Source organism: Merops nubicus, unplaced genomic scaffold, assembly GCF_000691845.1.
Source record: "Merops nubicus isolate BGI_N331 unplaced genomic scaffold, ASM69184v1 scaffold23055, whole genome shotgun sequence".
Classification (NCBI taxonomy): Eukaryota; Metazoa; Chordata; class Aves; order Coraciiformes; family Meropidae; genus Merops; species Merops nubicus.
This window is the reverse complement of record NW_008609965.1, coordinates 2,389-25,287: the sequence shown is the minus strand read 5'-3', so window position 1 is coordinate 25,287 and position 22,899 is coordinate 2,389. Positions and strand designations below refer to the sequence as shown.

Sequence of the window (22,899 nt, the reverse complement as noted above, 5' to 3'; positions counted from 1 at the left end):
TCAAACTGTCTGAATTCCACAAAATTCATTCTGTTCTTCTCTTTCAGATGGCTCCTATGTGTCTGTTCCATCCCCTCTAGGAAAGATTAAAAGCATGACTAAAGGTACCACCAAGGGCAAGGGAAAACCTGAACATTTATGGTCTTTGTACCCAAGGTGTTTGTCAGCCTAAACATAGTTCATAGGATTCATTATTCCTGGAATTTTCATTGCTCAGAAATGCAATGATGTGCACAAGCAGTAGCTGTATTTCCCTAGGATAATTTTAGGAAACAATATACTTAGCTTGGTTGCTTAGCATCATGATAATTCCTATATTTATCTTATTTTCATTTACTTGAAAAGTACATATTTATTTTTATATAAAACAAAGGATGTGGTTGTGAATTAGTACTAATGAAATACAGACACATCCATGAATGCAAACAGATATCATGTTGAATTCCACTGTAAAACGCCTGGATTATCTTAAAAAGAAAAATCCTGTCCAAAACCGATTTGTGTTAATCTGAAACACATAGAGATAAACCAGTCAGATGAATAGTTGTGCTTTAAAATTTTTCTCTGTTATTTTGGTGCTTTCAGTTTTCCACTTCAAACACTCACTCTGGATAAAATCAAATCCTTGCATCCTCTATACAGCAGGTTTGAAACGTTCCATTTAGAAATATTTGGATAAACTTTATGGTAATAAACTGAAAAGATCAAGCAGGTAGAGATGTTTGGTAACTAAATTAAGGTGCAGAATTTAGATTCCAGTTGTCACTGAGGAGCAGGTGGGCTCTGGCACGGCACGCCCTGCTTTAGGAACAGCAAGGGACGGGACATCTGCCCCCGCTCCGCGGCACTGGCCGTGCACCAGCGCCCAGGGAGCTCGGCTCCACTGCACAGCCCCTCTGGGCAGCTAAGGGCTTATAGCTGACACTGCTAAAAACCCCGTGGCCCATGCTGTGCAAACAGCCAAGTGGTTTTGTTGCAGAAAAGGCGGATGTCCTCCTCCTCCGGGCGGGTTTGCCGTCGCATTTCCACCTGCAGCTCTCCGAGATAGAGTTCCATGAGATCATCGGCTCAGGTACCGGAAGGGTCGCAGCCGCTTGAGGCGCCTCATGTTCACAAGAAGTCTCTTTGTGCTCATTGATTTCAAACCATTTTAGGGTCTTTTGGAAAAGTATACAAGGGACGATGCAGAAATAAAATTGTTGCAATCAAACGGTAAGTTTATCAGACTTTTCCATCTTGTTCGGTTAATGACCTAGTTTGAAGCATTAAAATAATACATATTTTATTATATTTTTCCTTGCTGTTTTCTCTGGTGTGAATTCTAAGCTATCGGGCCAATACCTACTGCTCCAAGTCTGATGTGGACATGTTCTGCCGCGAGGTTTCCATTCTCTGCCGACTGAATCACCCGTGTGTCATCCAGTTTGTGGGAGCTTGCCTAGACGACCCCAGCCAGTTTGCCATCGTCACTCAGTACATTTCGGGAGGGTCGCTCTTCTCCCTGCTCCACGAACAGAAGAGGTATCTCACTCACTCCCTCCTTGGGCTCGTGGTGTGGAGTTCAGAAGTCTGGTCAATCTGTGCTGATGTAAATGTTACTCCTTTCAGTAAGAAACTGTAGAGAAAGGAACACACTAAAAAAAAAAAAAGTAGCTTCGATTCATGTTATTGCATGTACAAGGGAAATTAATAAGTAGTCACACAATTGTTACTGTCAGGATCTGATCAATGCTCATCAACAGCTAAAGGGTGGGGATCAAGAGGCTGGGGCCAGACTCTTGTCCTTGGAGCCCAGAAACAGGACAAGGGGCAATGGGCACAAACTGGCATCCAGGAGGTTCCACCTGAGCAAGAGGAACAGAGGCTGTGGAGTCTTCTGCTCTGTAGAGATTCCAAACCCCCCTGGGCACCATCCTGGGCACCCTGCTGTGGGTGAGCTGCTGGAGCAGGGGGTTGGACAAGATGATCTCCAGATGTTGCTTCCAACACCTGCCATTCTGGGATTCTGTGGTTATTTTGCATTATTTACATTTGCATTACATTATATACATTTACATGACGTTATTTTATATTTAAAACTATTTTAAAGGTTCCATCACTTACAGATAAGAATAGTCTATAGATGATTTTTGTCTGTTTATTAACTTTGAGTAATTTTTTGTTTCCTTCAAAATCCAGAACTCTTGACCTGCAGTCAAAATTAATCATTGCTGTGGACGTTGCCAAAGGCATGGAGTACCTCCACAACCTCACACAGCCAATCATACACCGTGATTTGAACAGGTAAGTCCATCTTTATTCTGAACATTAATTGTCATTGGACAATGCTACTGCTAGAAACCAGTATTCCTTGCCTCTGGCTCACCAGTGTTCGCCTTTTGTTAGAAGCAGAAACATCTTCTCTGCTGAGCAGAATTTTTTGTGTCATGTCTACATCAGAAATCGCTCAGACTGACCACTCTACACTCACTTCTGCTTTGGAAGAGGCCTAACCAAAATCACCCACAGTTGTATTTAAGGAGGAGCAGCCAGGCAGGGAAAGTCAGTGCTGCAGAGCTGCTGCCCTCTTTGGCTGCAGTGATTTGCCTGGCAGCAGCTCCTTCGTATGCACAAGCACCCCGAGGTGAAAGCTGCTTCAGAAAAGATAATTTAGAAGTAGGATGGAGTTTCAGAAGGGGTTTTTCTTCAGTGTCAGGCATACACCTTCTCATCTTGCACTAGTTTAACAACTTATCTTACCCAACAAAATACAGGATGTTCATTTTGCTTATCTCTGAAGTGACCAGTCCCATAGAGTTGTGGTGGTATAATAAATAACATTTTCCTGCATCTTGCTGCAAGTTCTCATTTCCTATTGACACAGATAGGTGCAGTGACAGATTTGTTATGGAAGACAATCATCCTTTTGTTAAAAGGAGCTCTTTTTTCCCCTTTGCTGAGTGAAGAAGTTATCTGATTGCGAGACTGTGCCCAGTTCAGGGTTCTGGTGTGAAACTGGAGAAATACGAGGCCACAGCAGTTTTCTGGGCATTGTTGTTGGCACCTCCAGGGGAAGAGCATGGCACCCACCAGAGAGGTCCTGTTCCCTGCTCCTGCCCTGACAGCTCTGCAAGGGAAACCTATGAAGGGAGGGACTTCAGATGTGTGTTAATGGCTTTAGAAACAGGAGGTTTGTGAGGTTCGGGGTGTAAGGAGGAGACAGCATGCACACACAAAACCAGACCCGGGCTCCAGCCCTAGCCCCGCTGAACTCTGTGCCCTGCCTCTGGTAGTAGCCCATGGTGACAAATTTGAGAGCCAGGCACATATAAAATAATGTCTTGAGTTCTCTCTCAGTGCCTAAGAACTTTGGGTTCAAAAGGGTACTTTCAAAAATGAGTACCCGCTCTTGAAGCCATTTTTTAACCAAAAGAATAACTCTATTTGTGGTTACAAAAGAAGAAATATCCTTGCAGACCAAAGAAGAAAATCAAATCACTAATGCAAAACAGACTGCAAATTTTTTAGTTTAGTCTGAAAAAGGCAGTCTACAAACCACACCACTTCAAACCAGTCTTCTGGGATTTACGTGCCCTGGGTTAGCAACGTTGGCACAAATTCTGCTACACACTCTGACCACAAATTTTAGCACACTTTGCTTTATTTGTCTACTCCACTGTAGGAATGCATCCATCTGCTCGTGCTGAAGCTGCTATGAGCAGATGACAGTGGCTGCCGTGAAGCACTGCCCAGACCTGCCCCCTGCTCCATCTGCTGGCGTCAGTGCAGTGCCGGTGTGCGGGGGGCTGCGGGGGGTGTTGCTGCCAGGCTGTATTCGTCTGTGTGTATTGACTGTTCAGAGGCTTAATCCACCTATATTATTAATAGGAGCCACATTCTGCAATGTTACTATAACAGAGCTACATAAAACTTCCGTGTTGAAGAGAATTTTAAATGCACTTTGGATTGACTGCTTTCAAAAACCGTGCCACTTATTAAACCTCTTCTGGCCTAAGAAAGACTGAACTCACATCAGAGGCCCTCAAAAGCTTCACTTTGACATTTTCTTTTTGTTTTTTCTATTCTTCCTAGTTCTTTTAAAATTCTAATTCACATTCCAAGTTTTTAAAATATAATTCTGCTTATCATATAAACCTAAAAAGAAAAATTAAATGCTTCATCTTTATACAAACTGGTTAAATCTTGTTGACAAGAAATGTCTGTCTGCCATTTTTTATTGAATAGTGTTAACTCCATAAAATGTTCTGGATCAATGCAAAATGAAACAGTCCATAAAAATCACTTATTCAAACAGTTCCATTAATTAGCAGGAGACATTAGGACAGTCAAACTCCTAAGTGCAATTCAGATTCTCTTCTAATCCATTTTGAACTAATTACAATTCATTATGAGGTGATTTGACTTTGAGGCTTTGCAGTAACCAGGTCTGAGCGATTTGGGAGGAATTCAGGGAATTTGTAGCAGGGAGAGTTCAAAGTGTGTGTTCCTGGCTGGGTGGTGGGTGACACCATCCTACAGCCCCCAGCCCGACCCGGGGACCCTCCTCCCAAGCACTGGGGCTCTGCGGAGCGCCATCGGGCGGGCGGCAAGGGATCCCCAAAAAGCGCCATACTCCCCGCTCTGCCCCACCCTGCCTGCCCCCCAGCAGCACCCCTAGGATCCCCGGGATCAGTGGGGCTTGCAAGGATCCCCGGGATCAATGGGCTGCAGGGATCCTCAGGATTGGTGGGACCACAGGGGACCCCAGGATTGGTAGGGCTGCAGGAATACCCAGGATCAGTGGGGCTGCAGGGTTCCCCAGGGTTGATGGGGCTGCAGAAATCCTCAGGACCAGTGGGACCACAGGGATCCCCAGGATCAGATGGACGGCAGGGATCCCCAGCATCAGTGGGGCTGCACAGATCCCCAGGATCAATAGGGCTGCAGAGATCCCCAGGATCAGTCAGACCGCAGGGATCCTCAGCATCAGTGGGGCTGCAGAGATTCTCAGGATCAGTGGGACACATGGGTCTCCAGGGTCGGTGGGTGAGGGGTTCCCCCTGACCCAGCAGCACTTTGCTGCAGCAGATGTTGCACCTCTGGATCCCCCACCACCGGCAGCTGTCTAGTCCCTGATCTCCTGGTGTATTACTGGTGCCTTTCACTGCTGCTTTCTCATCTGTAGGGGCATGTCCTGAGTTAAGTCAGCTCTTGATAATGCCAGCTCAGGCTTCCTCAGCTTCTCCTCAGTGCAGTGTGCTCTGCCCTGACACCTTTTAAGTAACTGAAATTATGAAATGCTGAACACTGAATTCAATGGTTTCTGTCCCTGTTGATTGAATTTCCCACACAGGCAAACACTTTCTTCTACTGTCCTGTAAGGATGGATACAAACACTTGTTTGTTGGGTTTTTTTTCAATTTCCCATTTGAGAACTCTTAGCTTATTTGCAGCATAGCACTGTGCTTCAAGTTTGCCACCTTCTTTCATTACTTTGTCTCCTTTCCTTTGTTTTGTCTTCTTTAAATAATTCCCTGTAATCAGGGGTTATCTGACTGTTTCTTGGTTGTTTTGGCCCATTTGTTACAGATAAAAGCATCTCTGGTTGGATCCCTTCTCAGAGCTAAGATCTGGTGCAGGACCACGTGCTCATTCCATTTCTTTGGTGGTATCTGAGTGGAAGTTCTGAGTCCTCAGTGTATGCAGAGAAATATCTGTTCTTGTGGTTCTAGCTATGAAAATAGTCTCGTGATGTGCATATTTCAGTACAGGGTGGTGAAACACCCAACTGTATTGAACTGAAAGATTTTAGATGACAGTAATCCCTTTGCTAAGGACAAAACAGGTTTTTTAGTCTATCCTTCGATGCAGAAGTCCCATCCTCGGATCTGGGCTGCTGGGGCTTTCGTCTCCCATGGCTCTGCTTTGAACAGTCCACTCTTTGGCTCTCACTGTCATCTCTTCTGCTTTTCCCTGGCACCATGTACCAGTCCTGAGCACCGAGGTGGACAGGCACTTCTTCCACCTTGGCCCGGGTCAGGATCACTAACAGCTTCTAACGAGGTGCCTCTACCCTTTTGGCAAATTGATCTTAATCCATTTGTACAACAAGATCTGGATTAAAAGCAAACAGAAACTATTTGTACTTCAGACTTTCACAGCTTTTCTACGTTAACCTTTCTTTCTCAAAAAACCTCAAACAAACAAGCTGTTAAGAGCAACATGACTTCACCAGTCCTAGAGGCTTGTGGAAACATTATGGAAAAAAGCTGTTCAGGCCAGACACTAGTGAGTGTCCTTTTTCAAAGTATAAGGTGGGTTGACTGGGATTTGCTGTGCAGAGAGCAACCTGCATATCAACCTACAAAAGAGACAGGCTGGTATAATGTCTTCTTACTACCCTTTTTTTTTTTTTCCATGATTGTATTTGCTTCATTTCTCCATTGCATGCACCCATGTCCACCACCTCTTGTCCTCTCCCCTACAGCCAAGGTGCCCTCGCCTCACCCCACCAGCTCTGACTTGGCAGATCCTCCAGTTGCTCACTGAGTCTCTCTGCTTCTTGTGCCTGCATCACTTCAAAGGTTCTTTTTGGGCCTCCAGACCATGGAGCTCAGAGGGAGTGCTCTTTTGAAGCTGTAGTTCTTGCCTTGGGTGTGGTGCAAGCCAAGAGCTCTGGTCTGGGTGCTGCAGCCTGTGTGACTGTTTTAGGACAGTTGTTTTTAGATCCAGCAAAAATCCATATGGCTCAGCTTTATGCCTTGTCACTGCTGGCTGCTGGAAAAACAGTTCTGCATTGAAGGATTTTAAATAATGCTACCCACAAAAGAAAAACCAAAACAGTATCTCACTAGAGAGCCAAAAAGCGTGTCGTCGCCTCACAGAACTTTTACTGGCTCGTATTTGTGAGGGCCAAAAGATAATTTGCTGTAAGGACACCAGTGGGTTGATGCATGGTGCTGGGAGTAGCTTAACTTCTGAAACTTTTCCCTGTGAGAGCAGAAGTGGTGTTTGCAGCCTGAGCCCCAGTCAGCCCGCAGGCACAATTACTAGATGAAAATCTTTACAGCAACTTAAGAGAAAGATCGAGAGTGAAATCCTTTGTTAAGTTTTGCCAGTGGCTTCACAGGAGCCTCAAATTTTCTACCTTAAATTTCCACATAGCTTGTAACCCTCTTTGTGTGTTCTGAAATCTATTGCAATGCACATAATGCATTAAATAAATCTGCTATATGGCTTGACAGAGCAGAGCAGAAAATGAATCTTTCATGTCTCTGCATTGGAAAAAGGGTTATCCTTCCACTTTGAGAATAATTGGGAGTTCTATTTTGCTTTCCACTTCCGGAAAAAGAAGTTCTGACAGCTATCAGCAATAGTGACATGTATCAGCTTATTACTACTTACACCATGGTGAGAGATAGTAGCCACAATGATTATAGCACTTTAATAAAAGAGACCATTTTAGTATCAATTTAATTTAAGCCATAACAGCTGAACATGGTTAGACCAAGCCTTTGAGCAACTAACCTTTATTTGATGGCTGTAACTATCTGTAAAAGCTTCTGAGCACTGGCTTAGTGAGAAAGATGAAAGAGGGTATGGAAGCCTGGTGGTAATGGGGATGGTGTCTGCGACTCCTCTTTGTTATAAAAACCCTTATGAAATCTCAAAATAGCAGTTGCCTTTTATTAAACCCACGGAGTGTTAAAGGCAGAAGGCTCTTCTCATGGCCCCGTTCTCTGGGAAAGGGACATGCACTGAATGCACTCTGCCTGTCTCCTGCCCTCGTTGTGGGCAGGCCCACAGAACTACCTGGTTTTGTAGAAACCAGGATGATTACACACTTTGGATTCTTTTCTCATCTTTCTCTTTCTGTGGTTTCACAAAGAGAATGGTGCTTGGTCTCACCATTTCAAACTCTGTGTGGCCTCGACAGAAGACAATTTATTTCTGATTCTGCTGAACTCACTAGAAACCTTCTGTCAAATCAGATCCGATCAGATTTAACTTGTATTTCTCAAAATAGAGGCTTAAGAGTTCCTTTCTCATCTGTAGCTTCTGAATTTCCAAGTGCTGTTGAGGCAGTAATAGCATTTCTGAGTTGTACCTTCCAAATCTTACTTCTGTGGGGTATAGGCTTAACTTCAGAAAAGGAAAATTAGTAACTGTGGTGTTCACTGGTGGTACCAGACTGACAAATCCCTACCAGAGATTATCTCCTGCTTTCAGACACGTTCACATTCTCAGCACCACGATGGCAGTTTGGCATTGTTTGGTCAGAAAGACTTAGGCACACCATGCGTAGCAAGGGTGTCTTTATTGACTTCTTGTCTTCTCCACAAAAAACTCTCAGACCAGATCTTGACTGTGCATATCGTCAAGCTGGGTTTATTCAAGGTTTATGCAATCCTTCAGCAGACTGAATTTGAAGCCAGGACTTGATGCATTTTATTCACATTGAGAAAAGATGATAATTTTTACCCCTGCTGACAGAGGTCAAATTTGAATGAAGACCACAGCAAAGTCTGTGGTTTTGTGTGGTCCGTGTGCCTATGTTCAACCCAGGGTATGACCTTCAGGGGTCCCTCTAGTTTAGCCTTGCATTTGATAAATAATTCCATTGGACATCTGGTGGGGGTCTCAAATCAATTCCACATGTCACACTCAAATCATTCAAATATTTTGATGGAAAGTGTATATGGGAGGTAAAATCAGACTAAATATAAACTAAAAGAGTCATGGCTACATTGTATGAACTCATTACACTTTTACGATTAAATTTATCATCCCAGGGTTTGGGTTTAGGTGAAGCTAGAAATCTTGAGGACAGGGATGTGTGGGAGTCCTGGTTCAGAGACTTTAAATTTCTTCTGTCCTGAAAACTATTATCTGGTGAAATTTGTGTTCCTCACTTGACTGTTTTTGCTCATATCTACAGCTGTAATATGGGCAAGTTCTGCTTTTTTGTTGAGACCATCAATATTACTTTCATTTTCCTTTCATCATGTAAGCCACTGCCAACTTTTTCATTTCTTTTTTTTCATATACTTTTCACTCTCCTGAATTTACTCGGATCAGTCAACATTTTGATAAATATTTTGTAAGCATTGTTGTGTCCACATTCATGTGCTTTTATGTTGTAATTTGCTCAGCCCTTCCAAAGCCATGTGCCGTGAAGGCACAGTGACTGGTCTATGAAAACATTGATCTTGAGAGTTACTGAAGCTTCTGACCTAGCTAAAGTGTTCTGTGAATCTTCGCCCACATTCCCAGTTTGTTTGAAAATCCATGTTTGTGATGCTGATTTCTAAAAGCCTTGCTCTTGATTTGTTGCATGCAACGGGTGTTTTTCTGCTTCCTCTTGTGTGTTCTTTGCTGAGAATGAAATCAATTGCAATAGCCTCCTTGAATCAGTAAATCAATTTCCAATAGATTCTATATAAACTTTTCCTCCTAAATGACATTTTGCAATAGGCAAAGATCCTTTGCCTGCATGGTCATGATCTATATTCTTATACTGCATCTTGGATATAGCACGTGTCTTTCACTAGCAGACATTTAAATAGCAGGTATTTTGTCTCTGTCCCTCAGCTTCACCCTGTCCAGCTTTTATGGAGCTGTAAAAGGTTGTAAATGTGGCCATAGCTCACTTTTCCAGGTATTTTAAAAGTTTTCCTCTCTCATCAAGTTTCTGTACCAGGTACAGAACCTCCTGTTTTCTCTAGGTGTGACAGTATCTAGGTGTTTCAGGTAGACACCCAGCCAGGTCCAGTTAAGTGTAGACATGGGGAGATGTTGTTCCAGGTCTTTTCAGCTTTTTCTGGTCACATCTATGGCAGATGCCGTGTCCTTGCAGCAATAGGCATTTGCATTCTGTGATAGTATCTCAGCAGTTCGAAAAACAAATTAATTACTGTGTAAAAACTCAGGGTTTTCTTTTTTCTCCCAGAAAAAGTGATATTCATCACACTTCAGCTTATTTCTGAGCTGCCTGGAAAAGTGCAGCTGATTGCTGAGCTGAGGCTGTTGGGATAACAGACCAGCACAGTCTCAGTGTGCAGGACACAAGGGACCATGGAACTGCTCCTGCTCAGGGCAAAAAATGTGCTCATAGCAGCAGCTCTGCTGCCTGGCCCACTCTCCTTACCGCCACCTTTACGGGTATGTGAACTCCTCTCAGGCTTCAGATCTTCCCCTGCTGATTAGGGCATCCCTTCTAAACAACCCTAATTCATGCGGCCTCACTGCCTCGGTGTTACTGACTTCACAGACTCTTGACATATTTGAGTTGATCTTTCCAAATTGTAGGAAATGTAATGTTTTGTTTAGAACACACACCCCATGAGTTCCTTTTTCACTGGGCTGCTGGCTGTGCTTCATCTTGATCAAACAGAGAAACAAAGGAAAATAATCAAAGCTCCAGTTTGGTTAATTCCTGGTATCTGTTCTTCACAAGCTTGCCTTCCACTTTCCTCTTTCTGTACTTACTACAGTCTCTCCCAGGAAACTGAGATCCATAAAAGCTTTTCAAAGTTTGAAAGAAAAGCTTACATCTCCAGACAGTATCCAAGCATAATAATGAATTTCAATCTGCTGCTACTGTTCTGTCACAATAAGTGGATTTTACTGAGCCCTTTTAGAGAGTCCAGAAATAAATATTAGCTCTTCCATACATCCTGAACTACACTCCCTCTTCACCAAGCACGTGCTTGCTTCTTTCAGGGGTGACTGATGGAGAACTGCCTGCCCCTGCCTTTGTAACAGGTGGTTTAAAGTCACAAATTCAGAAAGGCACATACCCCACCAAACCTGGTGAGCTTCAGCCCCTGTCATCTGAGGAAATCAGTTCTCAGGCTGTCTTCAGGTCATTTAAGATCTGCCTGTGACCTTCCAGCCAGACAACATCTGGCTGCAGCTGTCTGGAGCCAGCCCCTGAGCCGAGGGCTCCCTTCCAGGGATCCCTTGAGCTGCCTGGGCAGGGCAGCCCCATCCCAGTGCAGCTGAGACATCACCGCCCAGCTCAGGCTCCCCTCAGCCCTTCGGGAAACCACCCAAAGTTCACGGTGCCCCCATCTTCTGGGGCTCGTGTTCCTATAAACAGGAGAGAGCAGGGAGCCATGGCAGCCGTTCTAAGTGTGTGTGTTGTGTTAAACTATTCGATCTGTATTTCTACACCTGAACAAGCACCACAGCTAGGAGGGGTGTTGAGAACCTCCACGTGCAGGGAGCTCGGTGGGACTCCTGTGCCCGAGTCCAAGGGCAGGTGCTGGCTCATGATTTATTTATCCCGCCTGCTCTGCTCCACACGCCATTCACACACACAGAAATGTTCTTATCCCTGGTGGAAGCCATGCTCTTCCTTGGGAAGACTGTTCTGCTCACATGTATATGCTTTTGCAGAGAAAAAAAAGTCAATATTACAAGAAAAGTAATTTGGACACTGACGAAATCAATAAGTACTATGGCTCACATCAGAAGCTGCTGTACAGTAATATCCCCAGGAATCGATGCCCATTGCAGGATACAACCATTTATAACTTTGATCTGATGCTACAATGGTCCACTGTGAGAACAGAGGATCTCAGAAGCTGTAAACAGAGTGAAGCGAAGCCAACACCTTTTAGTCTAACCCGTAGCTACCCTTACTTCAAAACTATTACCCTTATTTTTTGCAATTGACTGACCTCAAACTATGGTTTCCCAAAGCCTCATATCTTACAGTTCAGCTTCTTTTCTAAAAAGCCTCCAATTGAGAGTGTCATGTTGAACAAGACACAAACCTGAAATAATTCTGGAGACTGGAAAGCAAATTCAGATTCCAAATAGCCTGTGTCTACACGGCCAGGAATGAAAGCCCATCAGTTTTGTAATTTGGGGGGGGTATTTTTCAAACCCCATGCTTAGTCTCTTGTTCATCCCAGTCTGCAGATAATAAAACCAAAAAGAATAATTTTTGTCATTGCTCAGCTTAGGACTGTGAGACATGATGTGAGTCAACACAGCCAGTCCTCTGCTGTTAGAGCCAGTTTCAGAAAGCTGCAAGTGCCCTAGGTGTACCAACGCCTATCAACTGGCCTCTTCACCTTCTCCTGGATTATTTTAAGGCTCTTGTTCTCCTAATGCAGAGTATGAGCCTTCCCACACTCCTGTGTTCTCTCTCTTTAGAGAAGCTCTGTGGTTTTTGTCCTAGGGATGACTGTGCAGGTGCTGACCTTAGCTTTTAGCCACTGCAAACCCTAGTTCCAGTTTGAAGCCACATAGTGCTGTGAGTGTGCCTTATGTTCCTAACTCCTCAGTGACCTCAGTTTTGTTATATTAAATAATTGTGACATGTTTATGTTCAGCTTTGCAAATTATAAACAACGCCATCAAGCCTTGTGATCATGGATCACCCCAGGAGTTTTCCCTGGTGAAAGTCCTGTAGTTCTGCTGGATAGTAATGTGGAAATACTGATATCCAAAGAATGTAACTGGTTTTATGATGCCTAAGGAAACTGTGGTTATGGAATATCTCCAGCAGCAGTGCACAGGCTGCAGCAAGAGTCTGTTACAATCAGTGCTTCCTCTTGGTCCTGAGGAAGACCTCTGAGATCACTGGCCTGGCACTTCCAGCCTGCAGAGCCAAGAGAGAGATGCTGGTCCTTTGTTGCTGGTTAGCTCTCTTCTGCAAAAGTGCCCAAATTTGCTACACTGGCATGGAACAAAGAGCCTTTCTGTAGCCAGTTCTGAGCATGAGTAGCTAAAATTCATTTGTGTATGGGGAGGGAACACCTCAGTTCTGGCAACTACATGCTGTCAAGTGTGTCAGCATTGTAGTAGAATGACACACCATTTTGTACACTCAGTATAGTATGAAGAAGAAGAGGAGCAGGAAATAAGTGCACTGAAAAGGCATTTGTGGATCCACAGAAGCAAAAGTCCATATGGATATAAATATGCACATAGGTGTTTACTCAATGCTTGGGGAAGCAATTAATTCCCTTGGCAAATGCCTATGTAGTTAGTTGCTTGAATTGCTGGTTGCATGCTGAGAGATTAAAGACAAGCCACTGGCAAGCTACAGTTAATAAAATCATAGAAGAGTTAAGTTAGGAGGGACTTCCAAGATCATCTGGCCCAAAACCTTCCCCGAAGTTGGACTGACTTCAAAATGAAATGCTGGGTTGACATCTAGTAACAGCATACAAAGCTAGCTTCAAACCTTATCTCTGGCAGAATGTTTCATTTCGTATGGCAAAACCCACCAGTAGATTACACTGAGCCCCTTACAGAACCCAGAAGATGTGTTGGACTAGATTCAATTTTGGTCATTCTGATTGACAGAGCTTGAATCCTTTGCTTCTCTATCCCTCCACATTTTTTAGGCAAGGACTGCTGCCAACAGCTTCGATTTCAAGTTACATAGTCCAGTCAAAAGCCATGAAATGGGGACTGGTGTTAGGTAGATTTGCAGGAATAAGGTTTTGAAGACTCACTAAGCTGTGTTCACAGTGTCATGGTGCTTGTGAAACTGGCAGCGTCTCCCAAAGGACCAGGGAACGTCTCTGTCTTTGAGAGATGTAACCAAGAACGTCAAGGAAACTGATTTGATTTAATGCTCACGGGGGATTAAAAGACTCTGAGATGGGAGAAGGGATCTCTCTTTTATTTCTGTGTTTCTTATTCCTTTTCTGGTCCATTAAAGATTGGGCACACAAAAAATAAAATAAGATTTAAAAAAGGAGGTATATGTGATAAAGGCTATTACACCCCAATGGCTTGTTCTCAGGGTGTACTGACAAGCACAAGAAGCATACACAGCTACCTTAATTTGTAGTGCCATGTACGATAACAGAGTCAGCAAAAAGAACTTGCTCCAGCATTTCCCGTGCTTTGTGACTGTTTGCTCTTTTCTCTCAACTTTTGGCCAAGTAAATGTAATTTGAATTCTCTCTCCAGAATTAACATGTGCATCTAAGCTAAAGCAAGTATTGCCAAGGAGTGTGATTGATCCCTGTGCAGAGCCCAGGCTGGCAGACAGCTCGGAGGGGAGGGGAGGTGCTTCCCAAGCGGGAGCGCATCCCTGTAGAGGGAATTTTAGCTGCCTCACAAGATGGTGTCTCAGAAGCCCTTATGTGCAACCCAGGTTATGAAGGACCGGAGGTAGCCGGCAAGGACGCGGCGTCCTTGAGCCACAGGCAGGAAGGACATGGGGGACAGCTCGACAGCTTCTGCGCAGATCAAAGCTTGGCCGGAACTTGCCAGCAGGGAACACCCTGTCAGCGCCACGGCGCGTGGACAGAGACATTTAACCTGTGGGGATAGGGGTCAGAGCGTGGCTGTGCATGTTAACCAGTGTAAACTGTGTGTGATGGGTCACCGAGTGCACAAATACAGCTGCCTGTGCAGATTAAAGCGGAACACTGGTGAACCTCCTGTGAAGCGTGTTGTGATTCTGGGGCTCCCCGCGCAACACATCCCCCCCAGCGCCCGGCTGCGGGGGGCTGCGGCTCGGGGTTGTCCTCAGCCAGGCACCACGTTCATGGGCATTCACCTGGGGATTGTCAGCATGTCCCTGTCCACATGCGGTTGTTTAACAAAGAAGGTAGGCTCCTAGGGTTTGTCCTCATTTATAAGGCAGGCCAGCCTCAGGGATAAGTTCAGGGTGGAGCACTCAGGTTGTTTAGTTATTTACAGGGGAAAAAAATCACTTTCTTTGCACAGCATGTTATGAAATGTCTGCTTTCCATCTTAATTCAGGACAAAATCGGAAGCTGCAATCTTGACAATTTTTGGCAATACCTGGGCTTATTTTCCAAACCACTCTACTAAAAGAATTTATTTCCAGGACCTTTGAGGCTTAAATTTTCTTGTGCTATTAACCTAGTCTCTGTTTGTATATTGACAATTTTCTGAAAATGCCTCCATCCCAGTGTCCTTTTGTCCATAATTTTCACACTCAGGCACATGCATCTTATGGGTAAATATGAGTGGGTAGCAGAACACCAGCAAGAAGTCCTTGAGCTTCTTGTCATTCTTGTGCTGCTGTGTTCTTTTCAGGTAATAATGTTGAGACAATGGCGTTCAAGGAGATGACACAAAACATCTGGGGTGTTTATACAATAGGTGTGAGCAGAGGATTGTCTGAAAGACTCTGTGTTTTCTGCATGGGTTTTGCAGACTTCTCGACCATGGTCAATCAGAGGACTTTTGTAGACCATTGTGGTGACACGTCAGCTCCAGGTTTATTAGGAGTTACAAATGTAGTGCGTGTGCTGGGCACGTGCGAGCTAAAAGCCTTCCAGAGAGGGCTGCACAGGGTGGGTTACAGCATAACCGTCCAGAAGGTTTTGCCAGTACAGTCAAACAGCCTCTGGGTTCCCTTGACATCAGAGCAAAGTAACAGTCTCACCAAGGAGGAACATGTCTTCTTTTCCCAAAACATGATCTGGTCCAGCCACAATTCTCACATCAAAGCAGGAATCTGGAGTTGAATGTCCTGTGTTACACGGGAGTTCAGATCAATGCTCTAGGTCATTGCAGATTGGTTCCCTGTTGTCTTTTTCCTATAAATTCTCATCCACTGTTGTTTTAAATGTCACATTGTAAACGGGCTTCTGCCATTTCTCTTGGAGAGTTTATTCTGGAGAAAAGCCCTGACTCTGAGCAAATAGTTAATGTTAGTTAGTTGCATTTGATTAATTTAAAGTATCAATAATTCCGTGGTTTTGAAGTTACACATTAACCTAAGTTCCTGCTGCCCTATAGCTCTGAATCTTTTTTTCTATACAACATTCACCAGGGAGACAGAACCAAGAACTTGGAAGTCACTTGCCTAAGTAGCTGTAGTACATTGATAGTTTCCAGGAGAATAGATTCTCTTCTTCTTTTAGGGTTGGACATCATCACTATCAAATAAAAATAAAATTAAGTTGTCAGAGAACAGTTCAGCAGTGCCTGGACAGGCAGAGATCCCAAAATGTCCCTGATGTATACCACAGATTGTACATCCAGAGATCTCTACAACACTGTTTCTGGCTTGGCTCTCGGAAGCTCTGCTCTTAAATGTGGATATCATTCAGCCCAGCTGTGGTTTTCCTCCTTTGCTGGAGCTGATGTTTCTCCCACACACGCTGGCACACTTGCACCCTCCAAAGCCCCTCCTCCTAACAAGGGTCTCCACCTCAGGAATCCAGAGTGCCTTTCTGCAGGCAGTGGCCATCCCATTGTAGATGACACTGGAAAAGTGAGGCTCTTGAGCCATGAGTTTCAATCAAGGTGCAATATTGCAGTGACTTTAGAGAAGCCCTTGTTTTAATGCCCATATATCGCTCTGAGAAAGAAATTCTTCTCTCCTCGTGGAAAACATGGGTGGGGTGCTCATGGTAAATGCTGGTACCACTGGTGTGCCCGCTTGCCCCCTGCAGGGGTTGGCATTGCTCCACAGCTCCATCTGCTGTGACATTCTCTAGCTGTCCATGTTTGCACAGACAGATACCGGCTGGTCCTGGGACTGCTTCCAAGCCCACTGGTACATTAACTGCATTGAAATCTCCCTGGAAATGCCAAATGCGTAGGGATGGGGTTTTCCTACAAAGACAGAATTTCTTATTTCCTTTCTGCTTAAGTAGTAAAGTTCATGAAGGCTCACCCTCAATACTATATTTTCTATCAGCACATATTGTTTCGAACATTAATTTCCAAGCCAGCCAAAGGCAGTTCCCCGAGTGAAAGGTTCCTGAGCTAACTGCAGGTGAGCTGGGACAGCTGTACCCTGCTTCTGCACGAGAATACCCGTCCTGAGCTAAAACCACTGGCATGTTGTTGTGGCAATCTGCCCAGAAGACTTACCCCTGCCCCTAAAGAGAGCTCATTAGCTGAGGGTGAGCATCCCTGCAGAGCGGGTATTCTGCTTGCGAGGCTGGGCACCACTGTCTCCTTCATTTACGTCTGACCCACTCTGAATCTCCAGAATTCAGGAGCTGATACTTTTCTCATTTCTATCACCTAGTCTTTTATCTGTTCAGTCCAAGTCCCAGAATGAAGTGCCCCCGAGTGAGAAGTGATTGTTTTCCAAGGGTAATGTTACTTTTTTCTTTTACTTGAAGTTATCAAGGTGATAGTCACAGTATCACAGCTTCAATGTAAGAAATAGTCTATTTTGGTTTGGCTTGCAGCTCTGCCGCCTGCCTGCTCTCGAGATGACACTTCTGTAAAATGGATGAGAAATATTTATAGTCTTATGTGGAAATCTTTTTTGTAGTTCATACTTAGAAGCTTATTTTTTAAAATCCTCTAATTAACAGAAAGGATGCACACATAGGGTTAGATTTCCTGCCAGACGCTATCTCTATCCCTCACTATCTTTGAACAAATAATATGTAAATAAAGCTGAATTTTCTTCACATTACCTTCCATAAATGGGTTTAAACCGACACACAAATCCCATAATTCACCTCTTTGGTTCTAGTAGTTTTAGGACAAATCCAGTAGATTTAACTTTAAGCCTCCAAATATCTGTGCTGACAATCAAGGCGAGGCCCTGGTTATCGGCTCCGTTACATTCCCTGAGGCCTGTAGTTGCTATGGTTTCAAGGATTTCACAGAAATCAAAACACTTTAATAGGTGTCAGTACAAGTAATTATCTTTGATAAATGATTTCTCTCATCTCCGAGCGTCCTCACAGAGAGTGTCTCGTACATGTGCTGACTGAACAAGAATTCTCCTGCATTTACTCTTTTCTCCCTAGCTCCAGAAACCATCTAGGGCAAAGATGAAGACTTGCTATTGCAGTAAAAGTCTATCCTATTCCTCTAGCATGGATGCCGCATTTTCCTGGGATTTCGGGCTGTCTGCAGTTCGGTTAGAAGGAGGGAAGAGGAGCCCCTGGCTGCTGCCATGCCCCTGCGCCCACCCGGGCATTCCCCTGGGGCTGGGGCAGGGGCAGGGGCAGGGGCAGCTCGGGTCCTGTCCTGCCCTGGCTCAGTGCCTGTGCCCTCACATGGGTTCGCCAGCCGTGCCCTCGGTGAGACCTGCTGCTAAGCCACCGCTCCGGGCACAGGCCTGAGCAGCTCTCCTCAGGGCAGGGCCATCGCCCCAAACCCTTCCTACCCGTCATCGCTGCAGCCACCAGCCTCCAGGGGTGCTAGTTCAGAATCACAGACTTCTTCTCGTTGGAAGAGACCTTTAAGATCCCCAGCACTGCCAGGTCCCCACTGCCCCGTGTCCCTCACCCCACATCTCCAGGGCTTGGGAACCCCTCCAGGGGTGGGGACTCCACCACTGCCCTGGGCAGCCTGGCACAGCCCTGGGCAACCCTCCAGGGCAAGAAATTGTTCCTCAGGGCCAACCTCAACCTCCCCTGGGGCAACTTGAGGCCATTTCCTCTTGTCCTGTCCCTTGTCCCTTGGGAGCAGAGCCCGACCCCCCCCTGGCTCCAGGCTCCTGTCAGGAGCTGTGCAGAGCCAGAAGGTCTCCCCTGAGCCTCCTTTGCTCCAGGCTCAGCACCCCAAGTTCCCTCAGCTGCTTCCCACCAGACCTGGGCTCTAGACCCTTCTCCAGCTTCATTGCTCTTCTCAGGACACGTGCAGCATATCCTGAGCCCCTCAATGTCCTTCTTGGAGTGAGGGGCCCAAAACTGAACCCAGGATTCAAGGTGTGGCCTCACCAGCTTAAAGTCCAAAGGGGCAATCCCTGCCCTGTTCCCACTGCCCACACCAGTGCTGATCCAGGCCAGGGTGCTGGTGGCCTCGTTGGCCACCTGGGCCCACTGGTGGCTCATCTTCAGCTGGCTGTTGACCAATTTAATCACCCAGTTTGCCAAGGGAGCTTTGGAAGGAGATGCCACCAAGAGGTTCCACTATCCCAGCCAAACTGTACCATAATTTTTGCAAGTGTGATTTTTACAGATAAAAGCAAAATGTGGTTCTTTTGATGTCCAATGACAAACATTGCTTTATGCTTGTGATTGTGCCCATTGAGCAATGTTGAGGAGCCTGCATTTCACAGACAAGAAGATGAAACAGTAAAAAAATCACTAAATGCTCACGACATATTAGGCAGATGGAAATCTGGCACTTTACCTGAGCCCCAGTTAGGTGCAGAACAACTTGGCGTTGTGAAAAGGGACACCAGAACTGGGACAGGGTTGGAGGCCAGGACTGAAATCTTATCTCTGGCCACTGACAAACCTTCACTGGGGCGAGCAGGGGGAAACTTTCATCCTAGACACTGAGATGAGCTACAGGATGAATAATGTGTCTTCTTTCCATAAACAAATGGAGTTATTTTAAGAAATAAAGACCCTTTGTTTTGTGAAGGTAGTATTTGAATTATTAGGTGTGTTTATTAAATTGGGTAGGACTTACCATTGTGTCATCATTTTTATCTCTGATTAATGGATTTCTTATGGCTTCTAGTGATCCGTTTGATATGGACTTTTCACTTCTGCTCCTTCCCTTCTTTACATCAGCATAAATTAGGAATTACTGCTATCAATTTACACTTATGTAAGCCTTGAAAGAGAAAAAACTCAGTCCATGTAATTTTATTTAAAGGCTATTACTGTGTTTCTATTCAGATATCACCTTTTCCATTTCAGCACTCAGTGCACATATCGAACAAAGCTGTTACGTTTGATCTATAGCTAATTGCAGAAATTGTTTTGCTCTAGTATTGATTAGAAACTGACATTCTCATTTATGAAGCTGTTGGGTTTGCCTTCTTAATGTGGACTTTCTAACAATAAATATGAGATGGAGCTAAAGGGGGTTTATCTGTAGACATTTTCTACTTAAGCAGGTGATTTGAACTCCTCAAGAGTTTAGCTATGAACCACCTTTAAGACACTATTAAATAATTACCTATCATTTTTTTTCCACAGCCACAATATTCTCCTATATGAGGATGGTCATGCAGTTGTTGCTGATTTTGGAGGTAAGGAGTTTTTATGAAATGTTTGTAAATTAACCTCAATTTCTTTAAGACTAAATGTGCTGACTAAGAAAATGCTGAGGAGATTGCTCTTCATTTTGTCATTTTGAAAGGACACAAAGGGATTTTAGGAATGGGAATACCCCTATATTTTTGTCTCACCCAAGTCAGCAGGTGCTGTGGAGTATCCCATGGTTTATCTGAGAGGAAGCCCAGATGACAGTGAGATGGATGCATGTCAGTTTGAGTAAATTCTAGCCGTAGGTTGGGGAAGAAATTGATGGAAAATGCTATAGTAGATGTGCCTTCCTCCCATGGCAAGTGCCCAGGAGCTGAGGGTGGTGTCATTGTGCAGGTCTGCCTGCTGGCAGCCAAGCCCCATGACAGCAGGACAGGTTTCCTGCATTGTAGTTAAAAGAGCAGGGTGCAGCTTGGCATTTCAGTTACGGACCTTAGGAACTGTGTGTTCAAAATTAGACTAATCCATACTTTATGGATCTGTATTTCATGCATTGTCTTGATGCTTAGCAGCCAAGCTCCATGGGAATGCCTTCTGGTTGGTGCAAGGGTGGACTTCTAACACCTCAGAGCTGTTTTTAATAAAAAACACTTTCTACAGAGAATTTGGTATAATAAGGTGGCTCTCTCTGTTGGCTTGGCAGTAATTTTATTTTGTTGTTCTGTGTGTTTCAGAATCTAGATTTTTGCAATCCCTGGATGAAGACAACATGACAAAACAGCCTGGGGTTTGTTTCTTGTTTTGTTCCATATAATTAATATAAAACATACAGGCAAACTCAGCTTGGGAGAAAATTATATCAGAAATACTTTTGTTGGAAAAGATGAAGTGGTACAGTAAATTATCTCTCAATATTTCTCTGCAGGTTTTTGGGGGGGTTGTTTGTTTTTTCCCTTTAAGCCTCTTTAATAGCAAAGATGAGTGTATATATAATATCTGATTAAAATAATGTTTTATAAGGATGTCTTTGGAGCTCTGTTGCCCCCAAAATTCTTAGTAAAGTGTCATTATTTTAATCCACCCTTCCCCACTCACATAAACGTCTTACTGGCAGGTGATTCCTATTTCTAACAGGGAATTAGTTCAACACTGGTTTTCTTTCAGGATTCTTTTCCCAGTTACAAGCAAACTGCTCACAGAGCCAGCTTTACAAGACAGCATTGTTGTCTTCCTGAATTTGGATCCAGATGCATTGTGTGTGTCACTCCATGGTCAGGAAAGTTTGCATCATCATGATGACTAACTGTGGAGCAGGATGGGTGATGTTAAAACCAGGGTCTGGCAATTGTCCTTTTAAGGAATTGTAGCAGGGGCTCTCTGTGTGAGAGTGAAGTGCCCAGATCCTGCCGGGCTGTGGTGATGTCTCCCTGAGAAGAGCTGTCTTCTAAAGGTGGTAGATTAGGTAACTGAGGTGCAAGGAATCTGCAAAACCACCCTGAGCTCAGAGGCTGTGGCTTGTGAAGCAGCTTCTGCAGAAGGTGGTGGGATCCTGAGGGAAGCACCAATCCCATGCAGCTCTCATCAGCCTTCCCATCTGCAGCTGCAGTGGTGTTAACTGGGAGCCTGTGGCATGCCGGGACTCTATGCTGTGGTCTCCAGACCTTGAGGCTGGGTGTTCTGACTTTATTCTAGCACTGTCCCCTGTTTCAGTCCTGCAGTCTGGTGCTGTGGGGCTGGGACAGCTACCAGACTAATGCTGTCAGATATCATCTCCTGTCATGTGCTGCCTAGACTTTGCAAACTACCTAAAAAATTTTCCTGGTGAATTTACCGGTGATTTTCTGGACCAATGGAGGTGAGGAGGAAAGAAAAGAAAGGAAAACAATTACACAAATGCAGGAAAAGATGCATATATGAGGAAGTGAATGCTGTTAACATATTATTGGTGTTTCCTGCTGCACAGAACCTACGCTGGATGGCCCCCGAGGTGTTCACCCAGTGTACACGGTACACCATAAAAGCTGATGTTTTCAGCTATGCTTTGTGCCTCTGGGAGCTGTTAACAGGTGAAATTCCATTTGCTCACCTGAAACCAGGTAAGATGTTCAACAATTTAATATTTAAATTTCTCTGAACTAGAAAAGTGGCTATCCTGTATGATATTAAGCAATATTTGACCAAAGTTTGTTATCAAGTGTTGAGGTTATGCATTCAGTGAAAAGCGTAGAATTATCCCACCCCCATTGCATGTATTACTCACTACAGAGCTACATTCCATATCCAGCTCTAGCAATAGGAACCAGTCACTCTAATTGGAGACATTTGTCTCTCACACTGGTGTTGGGATTGAATAGCCATTCCATGGTTCATCTTCTCCTTGAGCATGTTCCCATGCAGCTCAAGAAAGCACTTGCAAAGAGTGGTGGGGCAGCAGCAGTAAATCAACATTTCCAGGACCACTCTTGGGACTCCTGAAGATTTGAAACCCCTTAATCTCTGCCAGGAATTGTAGGAGGCTGAGACTGCTGCAGGATTTGGTAAGAGCTAGTGTGGGTAATGAGAAACATAGTGCTTGTTGTGTTTCACATCATGCAGCCCAGAGGAGCCCAAGCCTGCAGCATGTCTTCTGGTGAGTAGGGAACCCTGCTGGAGGAGCTCAGCAAGCACCTGTAAAACAAATGAGGTGAAAAACCCATAAGGAATGATGGTTCTGAGCTGTAACTGAAGAGTGCAAAACTTAGTGTTTATTAAATACAGAGAATACTTCCTTGATGAGCTTTTTTCAGTCTGATAGTTTGTATAGACTTCAAATATGCAATTAGGCAACCAGCTGACAATTAACTGTGTCATAATGAGATTGTTATATTACTAAGGCACAGGCTACCCTGCAGAGGCTGTTCAGGGTTGTAGCCAGCGTAGGACAGGGCTGGGATCCACAGGCAGGCTGGGGCTGGGAGCATGGAGCACCAAGGGCCCGGCATGCCCAGAAGGCAGGAGAGTTCAGCCCCAAGCGCCGCACCGCTGGCAGGGCCAGCAGACAGACCAGCAC

General features: G+C 44.7%; 1 protein-coding gene across 1 annotated transcript in view; it reads left to right on the top strand.

The window, feature by feature from the left end:
- The window catches only part of LOC103773354 (serine/threonine-protein kinase TNNI3K-like), a gene marked incomplete at both ends in the record, with an annotated part of 42,993 nt that extends 21,047 nt beyond the window's left edge, over positions 1 to 21,946 (top strand). The window contains 8 exon segments of the mRNA XM_008940717.1: positions 48 to 104; positions 980 to 1,072; positions 1,155 to 1,212; positions 1,327 to 1,521; positions 2,179 to 2,283; positions 19,842 to 19,894; positions 20,585 to 20,637; positions 21,814 to 21,946. Coding sequence (XP_008938965.1) covers positions 48 to 104; positions 980 to 1,072; positions 1,155 to 1,212; positions 1,327 to 1,521; positions 2,179 to 2,283; positions 19,842 to 19,894; positions 20,585 to 20,637; positions 21,814 to 21,946 — 747 coding nt within the window.
- Between the last annotated feature and the right edge of the window lie 953 nt (positions 21,947 to 22,899).